Raw genomic sequence first — 18,528 nt, 5'->3', positions numbered from 1 at the left:
TGTACACACACACACACACACACACACACACACACACACACACACACTCTCTCTCTCACTGCCTACGTTGTGTATAGTATTGTAGTAGTAGTCAGTGTACTGTACAGGCAGGCAGGCAGCAGTCAGATCGCAGAGAGAGGGAGGGAGGGAGTGAGTGAAAACGGAATGAGTCAATGATAGAAAGAAGGAGGGGAGGAGAGAGGGAGCGAGAGAGAGAGAGAGAGAGAGAGAGAGGGTTGCGCGGTGGACGTGGCGGGTCCGGAGGAGTTTGAAGTCGGGCAACTGTGGCGACATAATAAGCGGCGACGGACACCGAACCGAGCCGAGCCCCCCCTCCACGAACCGATCAGACCGCAGGTACAACCATCTGTCTGTCTGTCTGTGATGTGTGTGATGGATGTCTGTCTGTCTGTCTGTCGGTCGGTCTGCAAACCAGTGGGTTGCTGCTTTTTTGTATGTGAATGTGCATGGATCGCTCTCTGCAGTGTACTGTGCACACACACACACACACACACACACACACACACACACACACTGCACGCTTCATATAAAAGATTGACACACTTTCTTTTTGGCGTTTAGTTTCTTTTGTCAGGACGAGGCGCTGTGCTGTCAGCAGCATCACTTGCTCGCCTCGTGCACGGACGGTGCGCGCGAGCGACGCAGGTAGAAGAAGAGGCTACTTTTCTTCTTCACTCTCACTTTCTCTCCTCTCTCCACAGTGTCTGCATGCCACTGAGCTGCTGCTGCTGCTAGCCTCCATGCTAACGATAGCCGCGCTAGCTCGGCGAGCAGCAGCCGAGAAAGATTAGCAAGGATGGATAGTTGACGTCACGAACAAGCGGAAGTGTGTGCAGCCTGTTATATAGTAATCACTCATGTCTATTAATCAACCTTGTCATGGTAGGCTTTTTATAGTAGGCAGACTTTTTTTTTATAACAATTTCAAAGATTTTTCAAAACTCTTAAGATTTCGTTTCGAACATTTCGATATTTTCGTAGAGCGTGTAGATTATATAAAATAAGACTTTATGTGGTTAATGACGTAAAGCAATTTCTAGAAAGACTATCCTTTCGATACATATGTTTTTATTTTCCTATTTTATTAGACAAAAATGGTTGTCTTATTCCTATTGACAACTTCAAAGGAGTCTTGGGGCTTTGAACTTGAAACCCTCCCGCCTAGAATACTGTACGCTCGCTCGCGACGTCACGGACGCCTCCTTGTGGGTGTCCGTGCTGTAGGATCCAGCCTATGGACCGTTGTGTGTGATAAACAAGATGGCCACTGGGCTAGCACAGCTAGCTCAGACATGGCACCTTGCCCTGTCTTTGTATACCAGAAAGAGCAAAGCTAGAAATGCACGCATTTCCCATTGCTTCTCCTCCTCTCCCGTTTCATCTCCATATTGCTCGTTTACAAAAAATACTTGTCAGAGTCACAACACCTCCCCATGGTGTCCTGCTGTCCTGTGGTCAAACGCATTCTTTTAGCTTTGAAAACATTAATAACACCAGAGAGGGGGGGAAAAATCAGATGGTTTGCGTGGCGACTTGAAGCTGCTGCTACCTGGGCTAATGTATTAGTCGACAGGTATGCATTGGCCATAACTTTGGGCATTTATGTTATTACACTGAGCTCAATCCTCAGGAATTTGTAGATAGAGACTCTTATGTTTATTGCGTTTGCAGTGACTTTGCTGTTCATTTGAAAGTGTTTTTATTTTATTTGTTTTTTTGCCAGTCGTGGTGATGGTGGTGCCTTGACGTTAGGTCTGTTAAAACAAGCTTCCTGCAAACTTTTGCTGAGCTGCAGTGTGCAGACAGACAGGCCCTGTCGGGGACAATGGGGCTTTTGTAGTGATGGAGAGAAATTCAGTGGCAATTTATACTTTTATACCTTTAATTGATTTGTTCAAAAGAGTGGGGAAGATCTTGCTTGCTGTTTATTATTATACATTTAGTTTTGTTATGTGTTTGGATAGCTTTCTTGATTTGACATGTGTATATTTCATCTTTTAAATTATTACTGAACATGGATAATATGTATACTGACGGTTATTTTGGTGATATTTGTTTTTGTCAGTATGCTTATAAGGGAACTGCCCGACAGCTGACACTCAATTCTCTAAAATAGTCATTTATAATTTAGGTTATTATGAAAATCGGGGAGGTCGACCGTCATACCAATATTTTGTGTGAATGTTGAAATTAAAAAAAAAACTTCTTGTCTTTGTGTTTATATTATCAACCCAGCAGCTGTGAAGCCATGACTCAATTCTCTTCTCAAGGACTGTTGTGTTCTCTGACATTTAACTACCCTTCCACACCTATCTCTCTTTATTTCTGTCTGCCTTTTCTGCAACGTGCTAACCTGCCGACGCTGGTGAATGCTAACCTGGTGAATGCTACTATGCCTAAACCTAACCTAACCCTAACCTCAGTAAAACTATGCATAAACCTAACCCTAAAACAAGAGCCTAAGCCTAACCTTTAGTCGAACTATTGAAACGTAGAAATATCGCAATTTTACTGTTCTATCCACATCTTTGTCTCGTCACGTCCTATCTGTATGATTTTGACAATCACTTTATAATCACATGTCTTCCTCTCCCCCCTTTCCTTACTTTTTTTCTGTTTCTCAGGTTAGACGGCAGCAGGTGACCCCATCGCGTCCCGCTGTTCCATCCCCGCTGGGCCGAGCCCACGCAGGTGTTGCCATCAGGTAGACTCCACCAGACCCCAGCCAGCCGAGGAGGAGGCGGCGGCGGCAAGGAAGAGAGGCGAAGGGAGACCCAAACCTCAGCCCCGCGCTCATCACAGAAGGACCAATAGAACACTGTGAACACTGCCACATTCCCAGTATTAGATTAGGAGGAACCATACGGGAGAAGGAGGAGGCCCTTGAAAGACTTGGTTCAATCCCCGAGGAGGGAAGGGAGAATTCAAGTGTTGAATTAGGAGGAAAGAAGAAGAGGAGGAGGAGGAGGAGGTAAACTCCTGCCACCGCCGTCACTGCCAACGCCGCCTTCCTTCCGCCTGCCATGACCGACTTAGAGGCAGAGTGTCTGAGCCTGGGCCTGGCCCATCCGCTGGGGTCCGAGTGCAGCTCTCCGTCCACGCCCCTTAACGACCCCTCCCTCCAGCAGCTGGACTGCTCCGGCGCCTCCTCCGACTCCGACGGCGAGGACGACTGCGACGGTGCCTCCTCTCCAAGGTTATAATGGTTTTGGATGTTTCGTTATAGTTTAGTTTTAGTTTGTTTTGACATTTTGATTTTTTTCTAATTCGGTTAGTTTTAATTCGTTTTTAGAGTGGATTTGCTAGTTTTTATTAGTTTTTATTTTCGTGACACAGCTTTGTTTTTGTTTAGTTTTTACTCGTTTTAGTGTTCGTTTTAGTTTTTTTCATACTGGTCAGGTGCAGGTTTCAAAAAGCAGAGTAAGTAGGCATATTGTGTAGTAAATATTTAACAAAAGATACAGTTTTTAAAAATATATATTCAGTTACTGTTGGTAACGAGAAAAAACTAAACTAAGGGCATTTTGTCTATAATTTCAGTTCGTTTTAGTTCCTTTTTTAAACAATACAGTTTCAGCTAGTTAAGGTTTTATAGTTTTTATGTAGTTCAGTTAACAATTTTAGCATTCGTTATTATTTTGTTAGCTTTCGTTGACTCCAATAACCCTGCTCCTCTCTCTCCCAGCCTGGCCCTCCTGTCGTCCGACTGCCCCACGCCCACCCTCAGCTCGCTGGCGGCCGACATCGCCGAGCCGCTGGTGATGCTGCCGTGCGTGAAGCGGGAGCCGGGCCTGGACGACGACGACGGCGACCTGGAGCCCATCCAGACGGTGGACCTGTCGGAGATCCAGCCGCTGTCCACCGCCGAGCTGGGCCACGACCAGATCAAGATGGAGATCACCGGCCTCGACTACATCAAGTCCGAGCATCATCACCACGGCAACCAGCACCATCACCACGGCAACCACCACCTGGGTCCCTTCCACCACGCCGACGTCACGGAGCTGGACTACAAGTCTCACTACGAGCCCAGCCTGGTGTTTGACTACATTTCCCAGGTATAATTAGTGCCTCCCAAGCTCCCGTCTGTGGGGGCTTTCTGTGGTGTCTTGTCTGCAGCTGCAGTCACTTAACAGCGTTTCTGTGTTTCTAATTGTCTGACGTTTAGGCTGCATGATATCCAGGGTTTAGATTACAGGTCTGCGAAATGTACAGTCGTAAATGTTACTCTGCTGTTAGATTAGCACATGTAAAACGCCATCCAGCTCCCAACGCATGTATTTAGACAACTCAAGCCAGGTTTGAGTTGTCTAAAAAAGCAGGTTTTGTCGCTGCAGCAGCCACTGTATCCATCCTTTAGCAAGGCACTAAGTCACAGAAGTGGTGAAACGTGTCCACGTGTCTGTGTCTTAAATGTGAAGACACAAATTCCTAATTACACTGTGTGTAATATAGCAATTAACGTGGTTTTGAACTTCCAAAATAAAATCCTTGTTTTTCTCTCTTGCTCCGCAGCCAGAAAGTTCCCAGTCCCCAGTTATCCTGAAAGCGACATAATTACAGCTCCCTCTTGTCATCTTGCATGGGCAAGGCCTGCCAAGATGGGTTAAACGCGTACATTTCTCTGCATGCGTCTAGACTAGAAGTACCCGAGATGAGACAGAGCGTTGTCACTGCCACTCTGGGAAATGATAGAACAACAAATGTACGGGAACTCTTTATTAATAGGCAATTCTTGTTAAAGAACGAATGCACGCTAGAATAATGGCTTTCCAAACATAGAAGGAGACAGGAGAATAAAACCATTCGGTTAAATGGCGGACATGGACATACAGTTGTGCTCGAAATGATTCAATCCCCTCTAACAAATTTGTTCATTAGTGTAACCACTGTTCCTTTGACTTACTAGAACTTGTGAACTATGCTCAAAACTGTACTTTTTGGAACATTCAGTGCATTCTTGCAATTGTTTTATATCGCTTTCCTTTTTTTTTTTTTTTTTTTTGCAATAATCTCTTCTCTGAAATTTTTTGACCATTCCTTAAACTTAGCCATGTTTCTAATTGCTCTAATCACAGTCAACAAGTCAACAAACTTCTAGTCAGGCCAGATTGCACATCTGATGCAACTATTTAAGCTCTTGATTAGTCAATTGCAGTTGACTACAGATGTTTTCAGGTATAATTGAAAGTGAAAGTGGCATTCAGCATTGAATTTAGGGATGTGAAAAATGTCGAAAAATCGACTCGGAAATCGACTCATGCTCACGGCGACTCAAAAAGTACGAGTCGAAAAATCGAATAATCTTTTTATTTTATTATTATTATTTTTTCTAAAGTTTTTCCCCCAAAAATGTTTTAATCGCCTGTTCAAAAACGTTATAAGCGTTAATGTCTTCCAAATGTGTGAGGACCGGTGTGTGCGTGTGTGTGTGTGTGTGTCTGTGACTGTGTCGGGGGCGAGTGAATGTCTGTGTTGTGCATGCATGCATCGCAGATTCGCATGCATGCGGCGCTAGTAAGGTCCGCAGACTACTGGTTGAGAAACACTGCTGGTCTGTTCGTGTGCACGTGTCATAGCAGTGCGCGCAGACTGGATGTGTTTTGTTTACATGCCTGTGTGCATGCATGCTTGACATGAAAGCTCGCTTGTTAATGGCAGCGTCGCCTCGTGTGCAGTGATTTTGTCAAGATTGACAATAAAACAACACAAAATACACTACTCGTCGTTAATGCGACACACCTGTGGACGCGGTCGGGGAAGGAGAGCGAGGCAGACCAAAGCTCCACATTTGATACACTAGCCTGGGGTGCCAGCCTGAGCGCTCCCACTACGTTCCATGGACTTTGTCACTCCGCTTCTAGTCTCTAGAGAACAGACTCCATGCTAACGCAATGAAGAGCAATTATTTATTATAATTATTATTAGGGCTTTGATGCAAGTTCTGATGGGTGCAGCTGCATATAAGTTGTGTTGCTTAAAGTAATGCGCCGTTGTGCTCTCCTCTCAGCTGCTGCTTAGCGGAAAAGAAAGTGAAAAAAGTCGATCGACGCGTAGATTTCCGGCCTCGACGTGTCGATTCGCAAATAATGCGTCGATTAACATCCCTAATTGAATTTGGAAAAAAACACAACAAATGTTACTTTTGAGCTATTTACATTGTTCTTGTATGATTTATTTATTTCATTCAGTTTTGTGAATTTAGCCAATAAACCGGATTTGCAGAGAGAGGAGGGGGTTGAATAATTTTTTGCACAACCGTAACTGGCTATGTTGTACATAGGGCTGTCACGATTATGTAATAATTGTGACAGCCCTAGTTGTATATCCTCAGACTTGTGTTGGCGATGCCATGAGCCACTCCTCCAGGCAGGCACCGTTTTAATATGTCCTGTGAGTTCAGAAATGGAAAGTACGCCCAAACAGTATTACAGGAACTTTCGGATTTCACGCGTGCAGTGCGATTCCTCTCGCCTCGTGCAGTCTCGATAACATCCAGAATAGTCCCAAGTCGGCTGACAGCAGCGGCAGGTGTCGGCGGTGGAAAAAAAAATCGACTTCTCAAATGAACCGCTGTCACTGCATCATGGTCGCAACAACCACATTATTCGCTCTCTGTGTGGAAAATTCCACCACCCCACAGCAGCCCTTCTCCTACTGTACGCTCTTGGCCCAAACTTGACCTAAGACAGGTGATGGCAAAGCACACATCCCGATGACTTCTGGGAGGTCCACCTACAAGTACAGCCGAAAATACCCACTGACACGCACACGCACACACACACACACACACACACACACACACACACACACACACACACACACACACACACACACACACACACACACCATGATGAGGCTACCCCAACCAACACTCAACCCCCCTCTGTTGTCAGCCGACCGTCGTCTGGGTGTATTTCAAGCACTGTCTCACATTTGAAATTTTAGGAATGTACGGTACTGTAGCTCACACTCGGCTGACTTAAGATCAGCTCAAGACTAAAAGTTTCAGGCAAGCAGTAGTAACATGGTCACGCTACCCAGACAACAGATGAAATGGATAATACGGATTACGTGGTACTTTTTATACATAGTCTGTCTGTCCATCGATCCGTGACAGAAACGTTCTCCATCCTATTCCATTCATATTTTCATTCAAAACGTTTTCACTCCTAATATGAAATTGCGGTGAAAGAATAGGAGGCTGAAGATCAGAAGTCAGCAGCATCAAATAAAAAAAAACTCAACTGTTATCCAAATACATTATACTCGTATTGTAAGCATTAAACATGTTTGTAGTAGAGATGCTCCGATTGCGATTTTTTTGCCGATACCGATCACCGATCAACTGGAATCAGTATCTGCCGCTACCGATATTCCCGATCACAGCGTCAAATCCATAAATTCTTCTATTTATTGTGTTACTGTAGCAGCATTATATTTAATGATTCTTCTTACAAAACATTGACATTGTATATTAAGTATAAACATTAGGAGATTGCAGGTTGAGGTCCTTTAGTATCCAATTCAACTTGTAGGAGTTGAAGCTGAGGTTACATTCAGTCCCACAGATAAATATTGTGAAAATAGCTGATCTAGCTTGTAGATCGGCAAAGCCAATAGAGGCAAAGCCGATACCGATCAAAGCCGATAGAGGCATAGAGGCATTATGGGCCGATCGCGATCACTGACCGATCAATCGGCACATCTCTAGTTTGTAGATCAAGTTTGACTATGCTGTTAACTCATTGACTGCCAAGGCACGAGTTTCACGAGTTATTGCAGTACTCCCAGGCTGCCACAGCCCGAGTTTCCCGAGTTGGAAGCCATTTTGAAAAAAAAAAAAACAAAATTTTTTTTTTTTTTTTTTTCAAATTTTTTTTTTATAAAAAAATTTCTAAAAATGCCTCAAATGTATTAGGCATGATCACAATTGTGAAATTGCATGTTTAGCCCCATAACAAACACATCTTTCAAAATGTCAAAAATGGCTGTTTTGTCTGACTTTGAAGGCTTGTAACTCATGAAGGCCTGAACGGATTTCCAAGCGTATTTTTTTGTTTGAAAGCTTTTAAAAAGTACTACACATATAATGCATATATGGTGCATGGGCGTGCACGATCCGTGCACAAAAGATTGATCCGTGCACTCGAAATTTAGGAAGGTGGCAGTGTTTGTTTTGTCTGACTTTGAAGGCTTGTAACTCATGAAGGCCTGAACGGATTTCCAAGCGGATTTCTTTGTTTGAAAGCTGTTAAAAAGTACTACACATATGATGCATATATGGTGCATGGGCGTGCACGATCCGTGCACTAAAAATTGATCCGTGCACTAGAAATCTAGGATAGTGGCAGTCTGGTACTTGGGGGCCATCTTGAAATGGCATTCAATGAGTTAACTGACAGAGCCACCGACAGTTGCTAAAATGCTGGCGCCTTAAAATGAGAATTGAAGGTGAGCACACAGCAGTGCAGTGCTAAGAGCAGCTCAATAGAAAAGATTCCTCCTGTACTGTTTATAGGTAAAGTGAGGCTGACAACTAGTGTAGCACCTGCAGAAAGCAGCCAACATCCCATTGTGTAGTCAGTAAGTCAACTGAGCAGTTTTTTGCGTTGTCTCTGAAGTGCAGCTGAAGTTGTGCCATTGGGGTTAAAAACCCTTGACAACTTAATCCTCATATACTTACTTGACTGGGGTCCACCAGGGGTCTTTAATCCATTTAGGCCTGACCACAATATGACGCAATATTTTATGCTTTAAATATAAAAAAATAGCAGATATACAAGCTCACAGCGCGGCACCAAGTGCCGCGCTGTGAGCTTGTAGATCTGCTATTTTAGAAAAATCGTGAAAATTAGAATTTTGACCCGATTCTATAAGTGTCTTTTGAATCCTTCTAAGATTTTTCGAAAAAACCTACGTTTCTATGTCAGAAATCTGGCCAGCCATCGTCAAAGAAAAGGTCCTTTTCACTTGACTGGAGCTTAGTTAGTCTGTTCTTGAGAGACTACTATGTCAGTGGTGCTCAAACCTTTTCATGTGAAGGACCCCCAAAATTATATGTATTTGGCCATGGACCCCCATTTCAAAATATCTAGTTCCAGGGACCCCCCAGAAGCAAAATTTGAGTCACAAACGTTCGCTTTGAAATTACATATATTCAAAGATTTTCACAAATTTTCACGACTTTTTTTCAAAAATAGCAGATAGACAAGCTCGCAGCGCGCGCTGTGAGCTTGTATATCTGCTATTTTTCAATAGTTAAAGCAGTCAATAATCCTAGGCCTGAATGGGTTAATTGGTCCCCTCCTTTGATCCATATTCTACACCAAATGATTTTGCTGAATACTGGCGATCTACAAGCCCGCAAAGCTTCACAAGCTGTCGTGTTGAGATTTTCACAGAATGTTTGCCTATTCCTAGACATTCCTAGAATAGGGATGCTCGGGTTCAAGTGGTTTGTGAAAACTACAACCCATATTCCCTGGTTTATAGCCACAACCCTCAGGGCCCGTGACATTTTCCTTGTTCGCGGTGTTTACAGCAAAATCTTGACTTTAAAAGAAATATGTTCAGGTCGATGAAATGGCAACCATAGACCGTACAGGCGTGCAAAGTCGATGTTTGTCTACATGATGCATTATGGAGATGGGAAGAGCACACAGAATGGTCAAAAGAGAGACACTGTGGGGATTTCTCTGTCAATATGGGTTGTGTCATAAATATTTATTCCATACACTTAGGATAAAAATCAACAACAAACCGAAGTGAACTGACTGTATGGAGAAAAGATTCTCATTCCATTTAGGACATGGCTCTATCCCGGTTAATTTAATCTGTGGAAAATCCTTTTTTAAAGTAGTATAATCTACATTACTCGATCAAACATATACAGGTATTTAAAAATGTAGTATAAAAATTATAAAGAGAACACTTATAAGATAACTTTACTTCACCCACCTAGCCTGTTGAGTGTCTAAATGGAAGCAACAGAATTTAGCTAGTACCACCCAAGGATTGATTGATTGATTGATTGATTGATTGAATACATACAACATTATACACAGGTTGCAAATATTACAGCGGTAACACAGAAAGCCCTCAGGGCGTGTTTCCATTGTGGTCTTGTGTTCAGGAAGTTCCGTAGAGGGCTTTACAGATCTGTTCACTTTCCCCGTGCGTTAAACCTGTGTTGTGATCGGTTGCAAAATACAGTTTCCGTCCCGCCCTATTTACACACTCTGAATCACCGGGTCATAGGAGTTCTCCTCGAGAGATGTGAAACATTGTGTTCTGTGTAAAGTCTCTCTATTCCTTCCATAAGAAGATGTCATATCACACTCAGTTTTATTGTTACTTCCACAATATAGGGCATTCACGAATAGTGATTTTTAGTATTCGAATTATTCGACCTCAAAGTATTCGAATAGACTGGCCAAACTGTCAAATATTAAGTAAGCATGAGGCGAACATTGTGAAAATAGCCGAGCATGTAGATCGGCTATTTCTACAATATTTACCTGTGGAACCGAGTCACATTAAATGTAATACCTAGAATTCCAAGTGCTTGTCAGGGTTCTTATGACTTCCTATCTAGCCAAGCTTTATAAACCATGAAGAAATATATATACAGTATTTTTAAAGACAAAACGATAAAATAAGCGAATATTCGACTTCGGTGACTTTGATATTCGAATATTTAGTGAATGCCCTACCACAATACACACTTGGCGTACAAGGGAGCAAAATACCATTCTCTGCAACTCATGGTGCTTGTTAAAACAACAGACACAGGGGCAAAGGCATTTCAAAACAAAAAAGTAGAGAGAGCATAACGTGGGTAAAGAAAAAGAAAATTGCCGAAGCATTCAAAGTGCAATATAAATTTAGATACAGTACTGTTCAAAAGTGCTATTCGTCTTCAGATGTTGGTTTTGGGGTCAGTATATGGCGAGTGTTCTGGGTTCTGATGGTTTGGGGGAAGAAACGGCGCTCTTGAACCTCCTACCAGATGGCAGGAGTTCAACCTGTCCTGTTCATTCAGTTCTAGTCCTTTTCACACCTTTTTTTGAATATGACCTTTCATTCATGTTTCTTACTTAGGCCTGTCAACAATTATTACATAACCGTCTAATCGCAATTATTTGAGGTAATAATCACAATTATTTTGCATAATCGTCATAATCGTTTCCGTGTTGAGGAATGTTCATATAGTTTTAAACACTTTCGAAAAGTTGTGGAAATAGCAGATCTACAAGCTCACAACGCGTCGCATCGCGACGCGTTGTGAGCTTGTAGATCTGCTATTTCCACTATCAGTGTTATTTTTTTAAGTATAAAGTTGTCAAATATGTCAGTAATTTCTTTGTATATTTAGGTTATGTGTCATATCTGCCACGTGCAACTTCAAAGCCTACCAGCCAAACAGAAATGTAATTGTCAACGACCAAAACACAATTAAATCGTTAATCGCAATTATTTCAGTCATAATGTAAAATATCATAATCGTGACAGCCCTATGCTTACTGAATACTCAACGACAATGACCTGTGTGTCCCAAGCGGTGACGAAATGGTATGTGACTATTAGAGATGTATGACCTCTCCTATGTTGCCGTCAGGTGGTAATGATTGATCCTCTGTGTGTGAGATTTTAGATCTGCTGTTTTAGGTGCGCGCCACCGACGTGCTACTAAGTATAAATCAGGCCTTGTGTAGAGCAGTGGTTCTCAACCTTTTCAGGCTGCGACCCCCAAAATAATCATATTTTAACTGGGGACCCCCTACCCTGACGAGCACTGAGAGTTGAGGCATTACATTTTGTATGACACGGTTCTATTGTGAAAATAGCAGATCTACATGCAGGCGTTGTGAGCATGTAGATCGGCTATTTTCACAATTTCTGCCTCTAATATTTAACAATTTGGCCAATGTTTCATTTGTCATTTTAGAGGTATTAAAAGGTCCTTAAATTGTCACTTTAGAAATGTGCAGATACCCTCTATACACTTAAACGTTATGTTGATTTGTTTACTGTAGAGTGAGGAAAACAACCCACAGGTTGAGAACCACTGGTGTAGAGCACCTTGGTGATATGTGATGTGTTAGATTGACTGATTGATTGATTATGAAATAAGATCATATATCACAAACGTCTGACCCAACATAATCAACAGGATAACAGAAAAAAGCTTCCAGCTTTCTTTCCATTGCGGTCCTTTGATCATTATCGGTGATTATGTTGACATGCTCTCATACTAGTTTGCTGTTGGTGCAGTCGTCGAGCCGGTAGAAATGGTTGGTATTGCTATAGTCTGTCTGGTTACCGCTGTATGAAACATGGTGAATCTCAGAAAGGACTCCTGGACAAACATCTTTCTATGTTAGATAGTGTAAACATGACTTATAGACATGAGACAAACCTCTTTCTGCGATATAGAGTAAAAATGGTGATCATTGAACACTGCAGATTTAACTGTATCAGCATAGTTAGGGCCAGGGGCAGCGTACAGCTCGGCTACAGCTGAAACCACACAATGTCTGGTGAGGATTTGACGACCTATAGTCTGTAGATTCCATCCATTTAACATTAAACATTAACCCATTTAGGCCTGAACACATTATGACGCAATATTTTATGCTTTAAATATTAAAAAATAGCAGATATACAAGCTCACAGCGCGGCACCGAGTGCCGCGCTGCGAGCTTGTAGATCTGCTATTTTTGAAAAATCGTGAAAATTAGAATTTTGACCCGATTCTATAAGTGTCTTTTGAATCCTTCTAAGATTTTTGGAAAAAACCTGTCAGCAATCTGGCCAGCCATCGTCAAAGAAAAGGTCCTTTTCACTTGACTGGAGCTCAGTTAGTCTGTTCTTGAGACACTACTATGTCAGTGGTGCTCAAACCTTTTCATGTGAAGGACCCCCAAAATGATATTTATTTGGCCACGGACCCCCATTTCAAAATATCTAGTTCCAGGGACCACCCAGAAGCAAAATTTGAGTTACAAACGTTCGCTTTGAAAATACATATATTCAAAGATTTGCACACATTTTCACGACTTTTTCAAAAATAGCAGATCTACAAGCTAGCAGCGCGGCACTCGGTGCCGCGCTGTGAGCTTGTATATCTGCTATTTTTTTATATTTAAAGCATAAAATATTGCGTCATAATGTGTTCAGGCCTAAATGGGTTAAAGTGTATTACCCCCTCAGGCCGGGAACACTTTTTTGTGTATTACAGTATGTACAGTATGTTAAATATTTTACGTTTTTCAGACTTTTTTTCTATGAATGCCAAAGGTGTAAGCTATCAAACAGTTTTGAAATGTTGTTTCTAACGGCTACAAAGGCTGAGTAATATGTTTTGCATCATAATGATGCATCATGCCGCATCATATGATGCAAAATGCATCACTATTCATGCTGAAATACTAAAATATCTCAAAACACAGATTGAATACAAAGAATTACACAGGATTGTGTTGATTGTGTCCCAAACAACAATAAAATAAGATCTGGTTGTCCCAGAGTTGAAGTGGGCCTTTAGCGACATACTCTGTGTGATGGTCGCCACTAGATGGCCACCTTGTACTTTATTTAGACAAATACAGTAACTGCATGTTAATTGTTTTGCCCAGTTTAGCTGCATGTGAGACCAGTGTTGTTCATCTGCAGTTGCAAAAAGACACACACAGATTGTTTACCTATTGACTAGGGGTGTAATAATCACAATACATGGTTGACGATACGATACATGGACGATATTGGTTCATTCATGGCGATACGATACGATTCGATTGAATGATTCAAAATCGATATAGTAACTATTTAGCAAAGAAATTAAATCTGTGTGAAACGTGTCAATAGTGCATGTTTGGGAAAAATCTATTATGGATATATAAATAAGTAAACACTGTGATTCTCCAGCAAATACATGGACATGATATTCAACTCATGTCCATAGGTTTGCACCTTGACATGAACACAGAGATTACACACATTTATCGATAGACAAGGAGTAGCTATATGGAATGGAAAAGTAATTGAATCCCTCTTTTTCATTTTCCTTCTTAAAATTGCTAAATACAAGGCACAAATACTTAGTTTCCATACAATCAATTATTTGCACTGCAAAACTTTTCGATACCAATTATCAGCGTTGTAAAACGATAGCAATACGATACAAAGCCAAAACGGTACAATATATTCTTTTGCATATCGATATAGTAGATCGTTGCAAATTAAAATCGATTTTTCGATTCAGTTACTATATCGTTACACCCCTACTATTGACCCTATCTGGTCGTGATTTGACGTTTTGGTCTTTTCATCTTGCGTCTTGTTTTCCCCGTCTCAGGTGTCGGACACGTTGGAGTACATCAAGTCGGAGCAGCATGCGGACCTGCAGTATTACTACGCCACGGAGCTCTGCTCCCTCAAGTCGGAGTACCCGGAGGCCATCCTGATGCACAGCCACCTGCCGCACCACAACGGCCTGGAGTCCATCCACATGGCCGAGCTCCGCTCCGAGCTCAACAAGCTCCGGCCCGACCCCATGATGTTCGACGGCATGGTGAAGCTGGAGCCCGAGTTCGGCGGAGAGGGGCTCTACGAGCTCCAGCCTGTCCCGACCGGCGTTGGCACCAAGAGCCAGAACCCCACGGCGCGGAAGCCCCGCAACATGCAGGGCGAGAAGCCCTACTCGTGCACGCAGTGCGGGAAGAACTTCAGCACGCTGGGCAACCTGAAGACCCACCAGCGCATCCACACGGGCGAGCGCCCGTACACCTGCTCGCAGTGTGGCAAGAGCTTCGGCCAGGCGGGCAACCTGAAGAGGCACCAGCTCATCCACACGGGACAGAAGCCCTACGTGTGCGCCCACTGCCCCAAGGTAGGCCTGGAGAAATTGCAGGGTTCCCACGGTCATGAAATTCCTGGAAATATTTTGAAATTAGACAAATATTTTTCCAGTATTGGAAAAGTTTTGGAATTGATCAAGGGTCCTGGAAGGTCCTGGAAAAAAATAGCTATGCATTGTCTTTGGTTATTGATTTTGTTAATACCTCTGAAATGACAAATTAAACATTGGCCAAATTGTCAAATATTAGAGGCAGAAATTGTGAAAATAGGGGATCTACATGCTCACAACGCCTCGCAAGTAGATCTGCTATTTTCACTATTAGAAACGTGTTATACAAAATTCCTCAACTCTTAGTGCTCGTCAGGGTGCCGGGTCCCCAGTTAAAGATTATTTTGGGGGTCACGGCCTGAAAAGGTTGAGAACCACTGGCATGCACTACCTGTCTTTGGGCATTGCGCATAGGAGTAAGCGACTTGTTATTGAGCTGAATTATCGTTATATAGTCCTGGAAATTGGGTTAAATATTCTGGAAAAGTTTGGAAAGGTTTTGGAAATTGATTGGTAAAAATGTGTGGGAACCCTGGTGATACAATGAGATGCAGAGATTCATTGCAGAATTAAATTTAAAGCTGCACTTTTTGTCTAAATCAGTGGTTCTGAAACTTTAAAATGTCAAGGTCTTTCCTTAGTTCTGAAACTTTAAAATGTCAAGGTCTTCCCTTAACTCTGACAGTATACAAATGAAACCATATGGACCCGTAAGGGTCCATTTGGTTTCATTTGTATACTGTCAGAGTTACATACTTGTAAGGATCAATTTGGACCTCCCAAAAGGAACCCAGAGAGTCCCTGGACCACACATTGAGGACCACTGGTCTAAATGGTCTGTCACTCCTTTTTTTTTTTATATAGTTTTTGTTACCTTGTACTGTAGGTGGTTGTACTGTTAAGTAACTTAAAGGGGAAGACCACCCATTTTCAATATTGAACTATGTCATTAATATACCTTAGAGGAGTTGTGTGGAAATAAAAAAACAAAGTTCCCCCTCTTCTGTGTTGCCTAGAACTGGAGGACTGATTTTGGGGGTTGTATTGTAAAGTACAATGTGTGATGTCATCAAGTTGTGATTTGCAATACAAACCCCAAAATCAATCCTCCAGTTCTAGGCAACACCGAAGAGGGGGAACTTCTTTTTTATTTCCACAACTCCTCTAAGGTATATTAATGACATAGTTCAATATTGAAAATTCCCCTTCCCCTTTAACGTAAAAATAACCATAAAAACCAACATGAAAAAGAATCGCGATAAGATTGCGTATCGTGATACAGCTTAGGAAAACATTGTGACATTGTGTTTTTTTCCATATCGCCCACCCCTCTACCCCCAAGGGCTTCACCAAGGCGGACGACCTGCGCTCGCACCAGCGGCTGCACACGGGCGAGCGGCCCTTCTGCTGCCTGACGTGCGGCAAGTCCTTCGGCCAGTCCAAGGAGCTCAAGGCCCACCAGCTCAGCCACACGGGCGAGCGGCCGTACTGCTGCCCGCACTGCGGCAAGTCCTTCACCAAGGAGAGCAGCTACCGCAACCACCTGCAGATCCACGCGGGCCAGAAGCCCTTCACGTGCTCCCAGTGCGGCAAGACTTTCAGCAACTCGGGCGTGCTCCGCACGCACGAGAGGATCCACTCGGGCGTGCGGCCGTTCGGCTGCACGCAGTGCGGGAAGAGCTTCGGCCGCCTCGGCCACCTCAAGGCCCACCAGCAGATCCACACGGGGGAGCGGCCGTACGCCTGCCCCCAGTGCGGCAAGACGTTCAGCCAGTCGGGGCACCTCAAAGCACACGAGCAGATCCACAAGCGGGAGCGCTCCGACGCCGGAAGCACCAGCAGCAACAGCAGCAGCAGCAGCAGCAGCACAATGGGCAACGAGAGCAGCTAAAAAAAAAAACTTAAGTGACCAACTCCGTACCCTTTAACCTCTCGAGAAAAAGTATTACTTGTTTTTCTTTTCTTTTTTTTTTTATAAATGCTATATATATATAAATATATATATAAATATATATGAATATAAATATATGAATATATGTTTGTTTGTTTGTTTGTTTCTTTTCTTTCCTTATGCCTTTTCTTGAATCTTTTCATACCTTTTTATGTGCTCTTTTTTTGCATTCTGTAATCGGGGGAAGGGTCGACTCTTGACTGATTTGCTCTTATGCAAGTGTCTGTGTGTGTATGTGAGTGTACATGTCATGTACTGTGTGGCTGTGTTACTGAGGCGTTTGTAGATAATCTTTTTAACCGGTCTATCTGTACCATGGTGAGTATAGAGGTGCACCGATACCATTTTTTTTGTTTTTGTTTTGTTTCTTTGGAGAACCATGGAGAACCATGTAGAAGACAAGACGTGGAAATACTTACTTTGCGTTCTTATACCCACACCAAGCACAGACTGTAAAACGCTGACCAACTTCTTGAACTTGATTTCCTTTTGTACTTAATAATGCCAATACAGAGTTCAAAACGTTTACTGACCAAGTAAAAAGTACTTCTTTATGAGTACTTGCCAACACTGTGTGCCAAGCGTTTGCCAACCCCAAGTATACATACATTCAGAATGTATAACCTTTTGAGTACTTGTCAATCTGAGTGTGTGACGATGATGATGATGATGGACAACTCTGGTTTATGGATACATATATCTTTGGAAGAGTCTGAAACTGTTAACACAAAATAGTTTTTCTGCTTGGTTTTTTGATAAAAAGCACATTCCCTTTCTATTTTTGCAGCAGAATTCCTTGTTGAATGAATCATTCCAGTATCACTAGGCCAGCAACTCAGTACTTTGTATCCAGAATCAATAAGCAGCACTTCAGCCCAGGTAAAAGAAACCCAGGATGTCGGTATCGGTGCATCGCTAAAGTGAACACCGCTTCCCCCACCCGTGTCAAATGATCTCTCACTGTGTACAAATCTTCTATTGATAACATGTACTTCATAAAAAAGGAAAATGAAAAAAAGAAAAGCATCATTGTACTGGAAAAAAAGAAATTATTAAAGAAACTAATGGCATGTCTGTTCTCCTGACTATGTGTGGCAGCTAGAATTGTGTTTGCGGTCTTGGTGCCAGGAAGGGGTCCTTTTCATTCAGTGCGGCATTATAAAGAGGCTACAAGCAACATAATTAGACTCGGACAAAGTAGCTTGTTTTGTTAAATTTTATTCCTCAACCTAGCAGACAAGGAAGAGATTAGTGTGTCCTTAAATCACAGGCCATACATATCAGCTACATATCAAATAATATATAGATTAAATGGATACAATATCTTGGTTTCTAATTTTACCAGTTCATATTTTAATGTGTAACAAACAATTTTAACATTATAACAGACATCCAGTTTTATCACAACTGGTTATTTAATGTTCCATTTTACGTGTATATTACTTGTTAATTTTAGCATGAACAATGGCCTTTTGATTTAAAGCGTTGCAGAGATTGGTGGAAACGGGTGGTTGTGTGTTTCCAGAGCAGAAAACCATCCTCGTCCAGGGAAAAGGCAGCTGCAGCTTTTAAAAGCTCATAGTGGAAGGTTTATGCAAAGAAATTGCGGGCGCCTCAGGGTCTTCCACCAGGTGAATCATGATTG

General features: G+C 42.5%; 1 protein-coding gene across 1 annotated transcript; it reads left to right on the top strand.

Annotated features, from left to right (window-relative positions):
- Nucleotides 1-221: 221 nt before the first annotated feature.
- Nucleotides 222-17,918, top strand: LOC308283406 (uncharacterized protein). Its single transcript, XM_080723835.1, has 5 exons — nt 222-357; nt 2,646-3,217; nt 3,707-4,079; nt 14,381-14,914; nt 16,275-17,918. The coding sequence occupies exons 2-5, from the start codon at nt 3,045-3,047 to the stop codon at nt 16,821-16,823; spliced, it is 1,629 nt and encodes a 542-aa protein (XP_080579961.1). The 5' UTR covers nt 222-357; nt 2,646-3,044; the 3' UTR covers nt 16,824-17,918.
- The last annotated feature ends 610 nt before the right edge of the window (nt 17,919-18,528 follow it).

The sequence above is a fragment of the Nannobrachium achirus genome (genome assembly GCF_963921795.1).
Source record: "Nannobrachium achirus genome assembly, chromosome: 4".
Lineage (NCBI taxonomy): Eukaryota > Metazoa > Chordata > Actinopteri > Myctophiformes > Myctophidae > Nannobrachium > Nannobrachium achirus.
The sequence above is the reverse complement of the archived record's forward strand: the minus strand, read 5'-3'. Positions and strand labels throughout refer to the sequence as shown.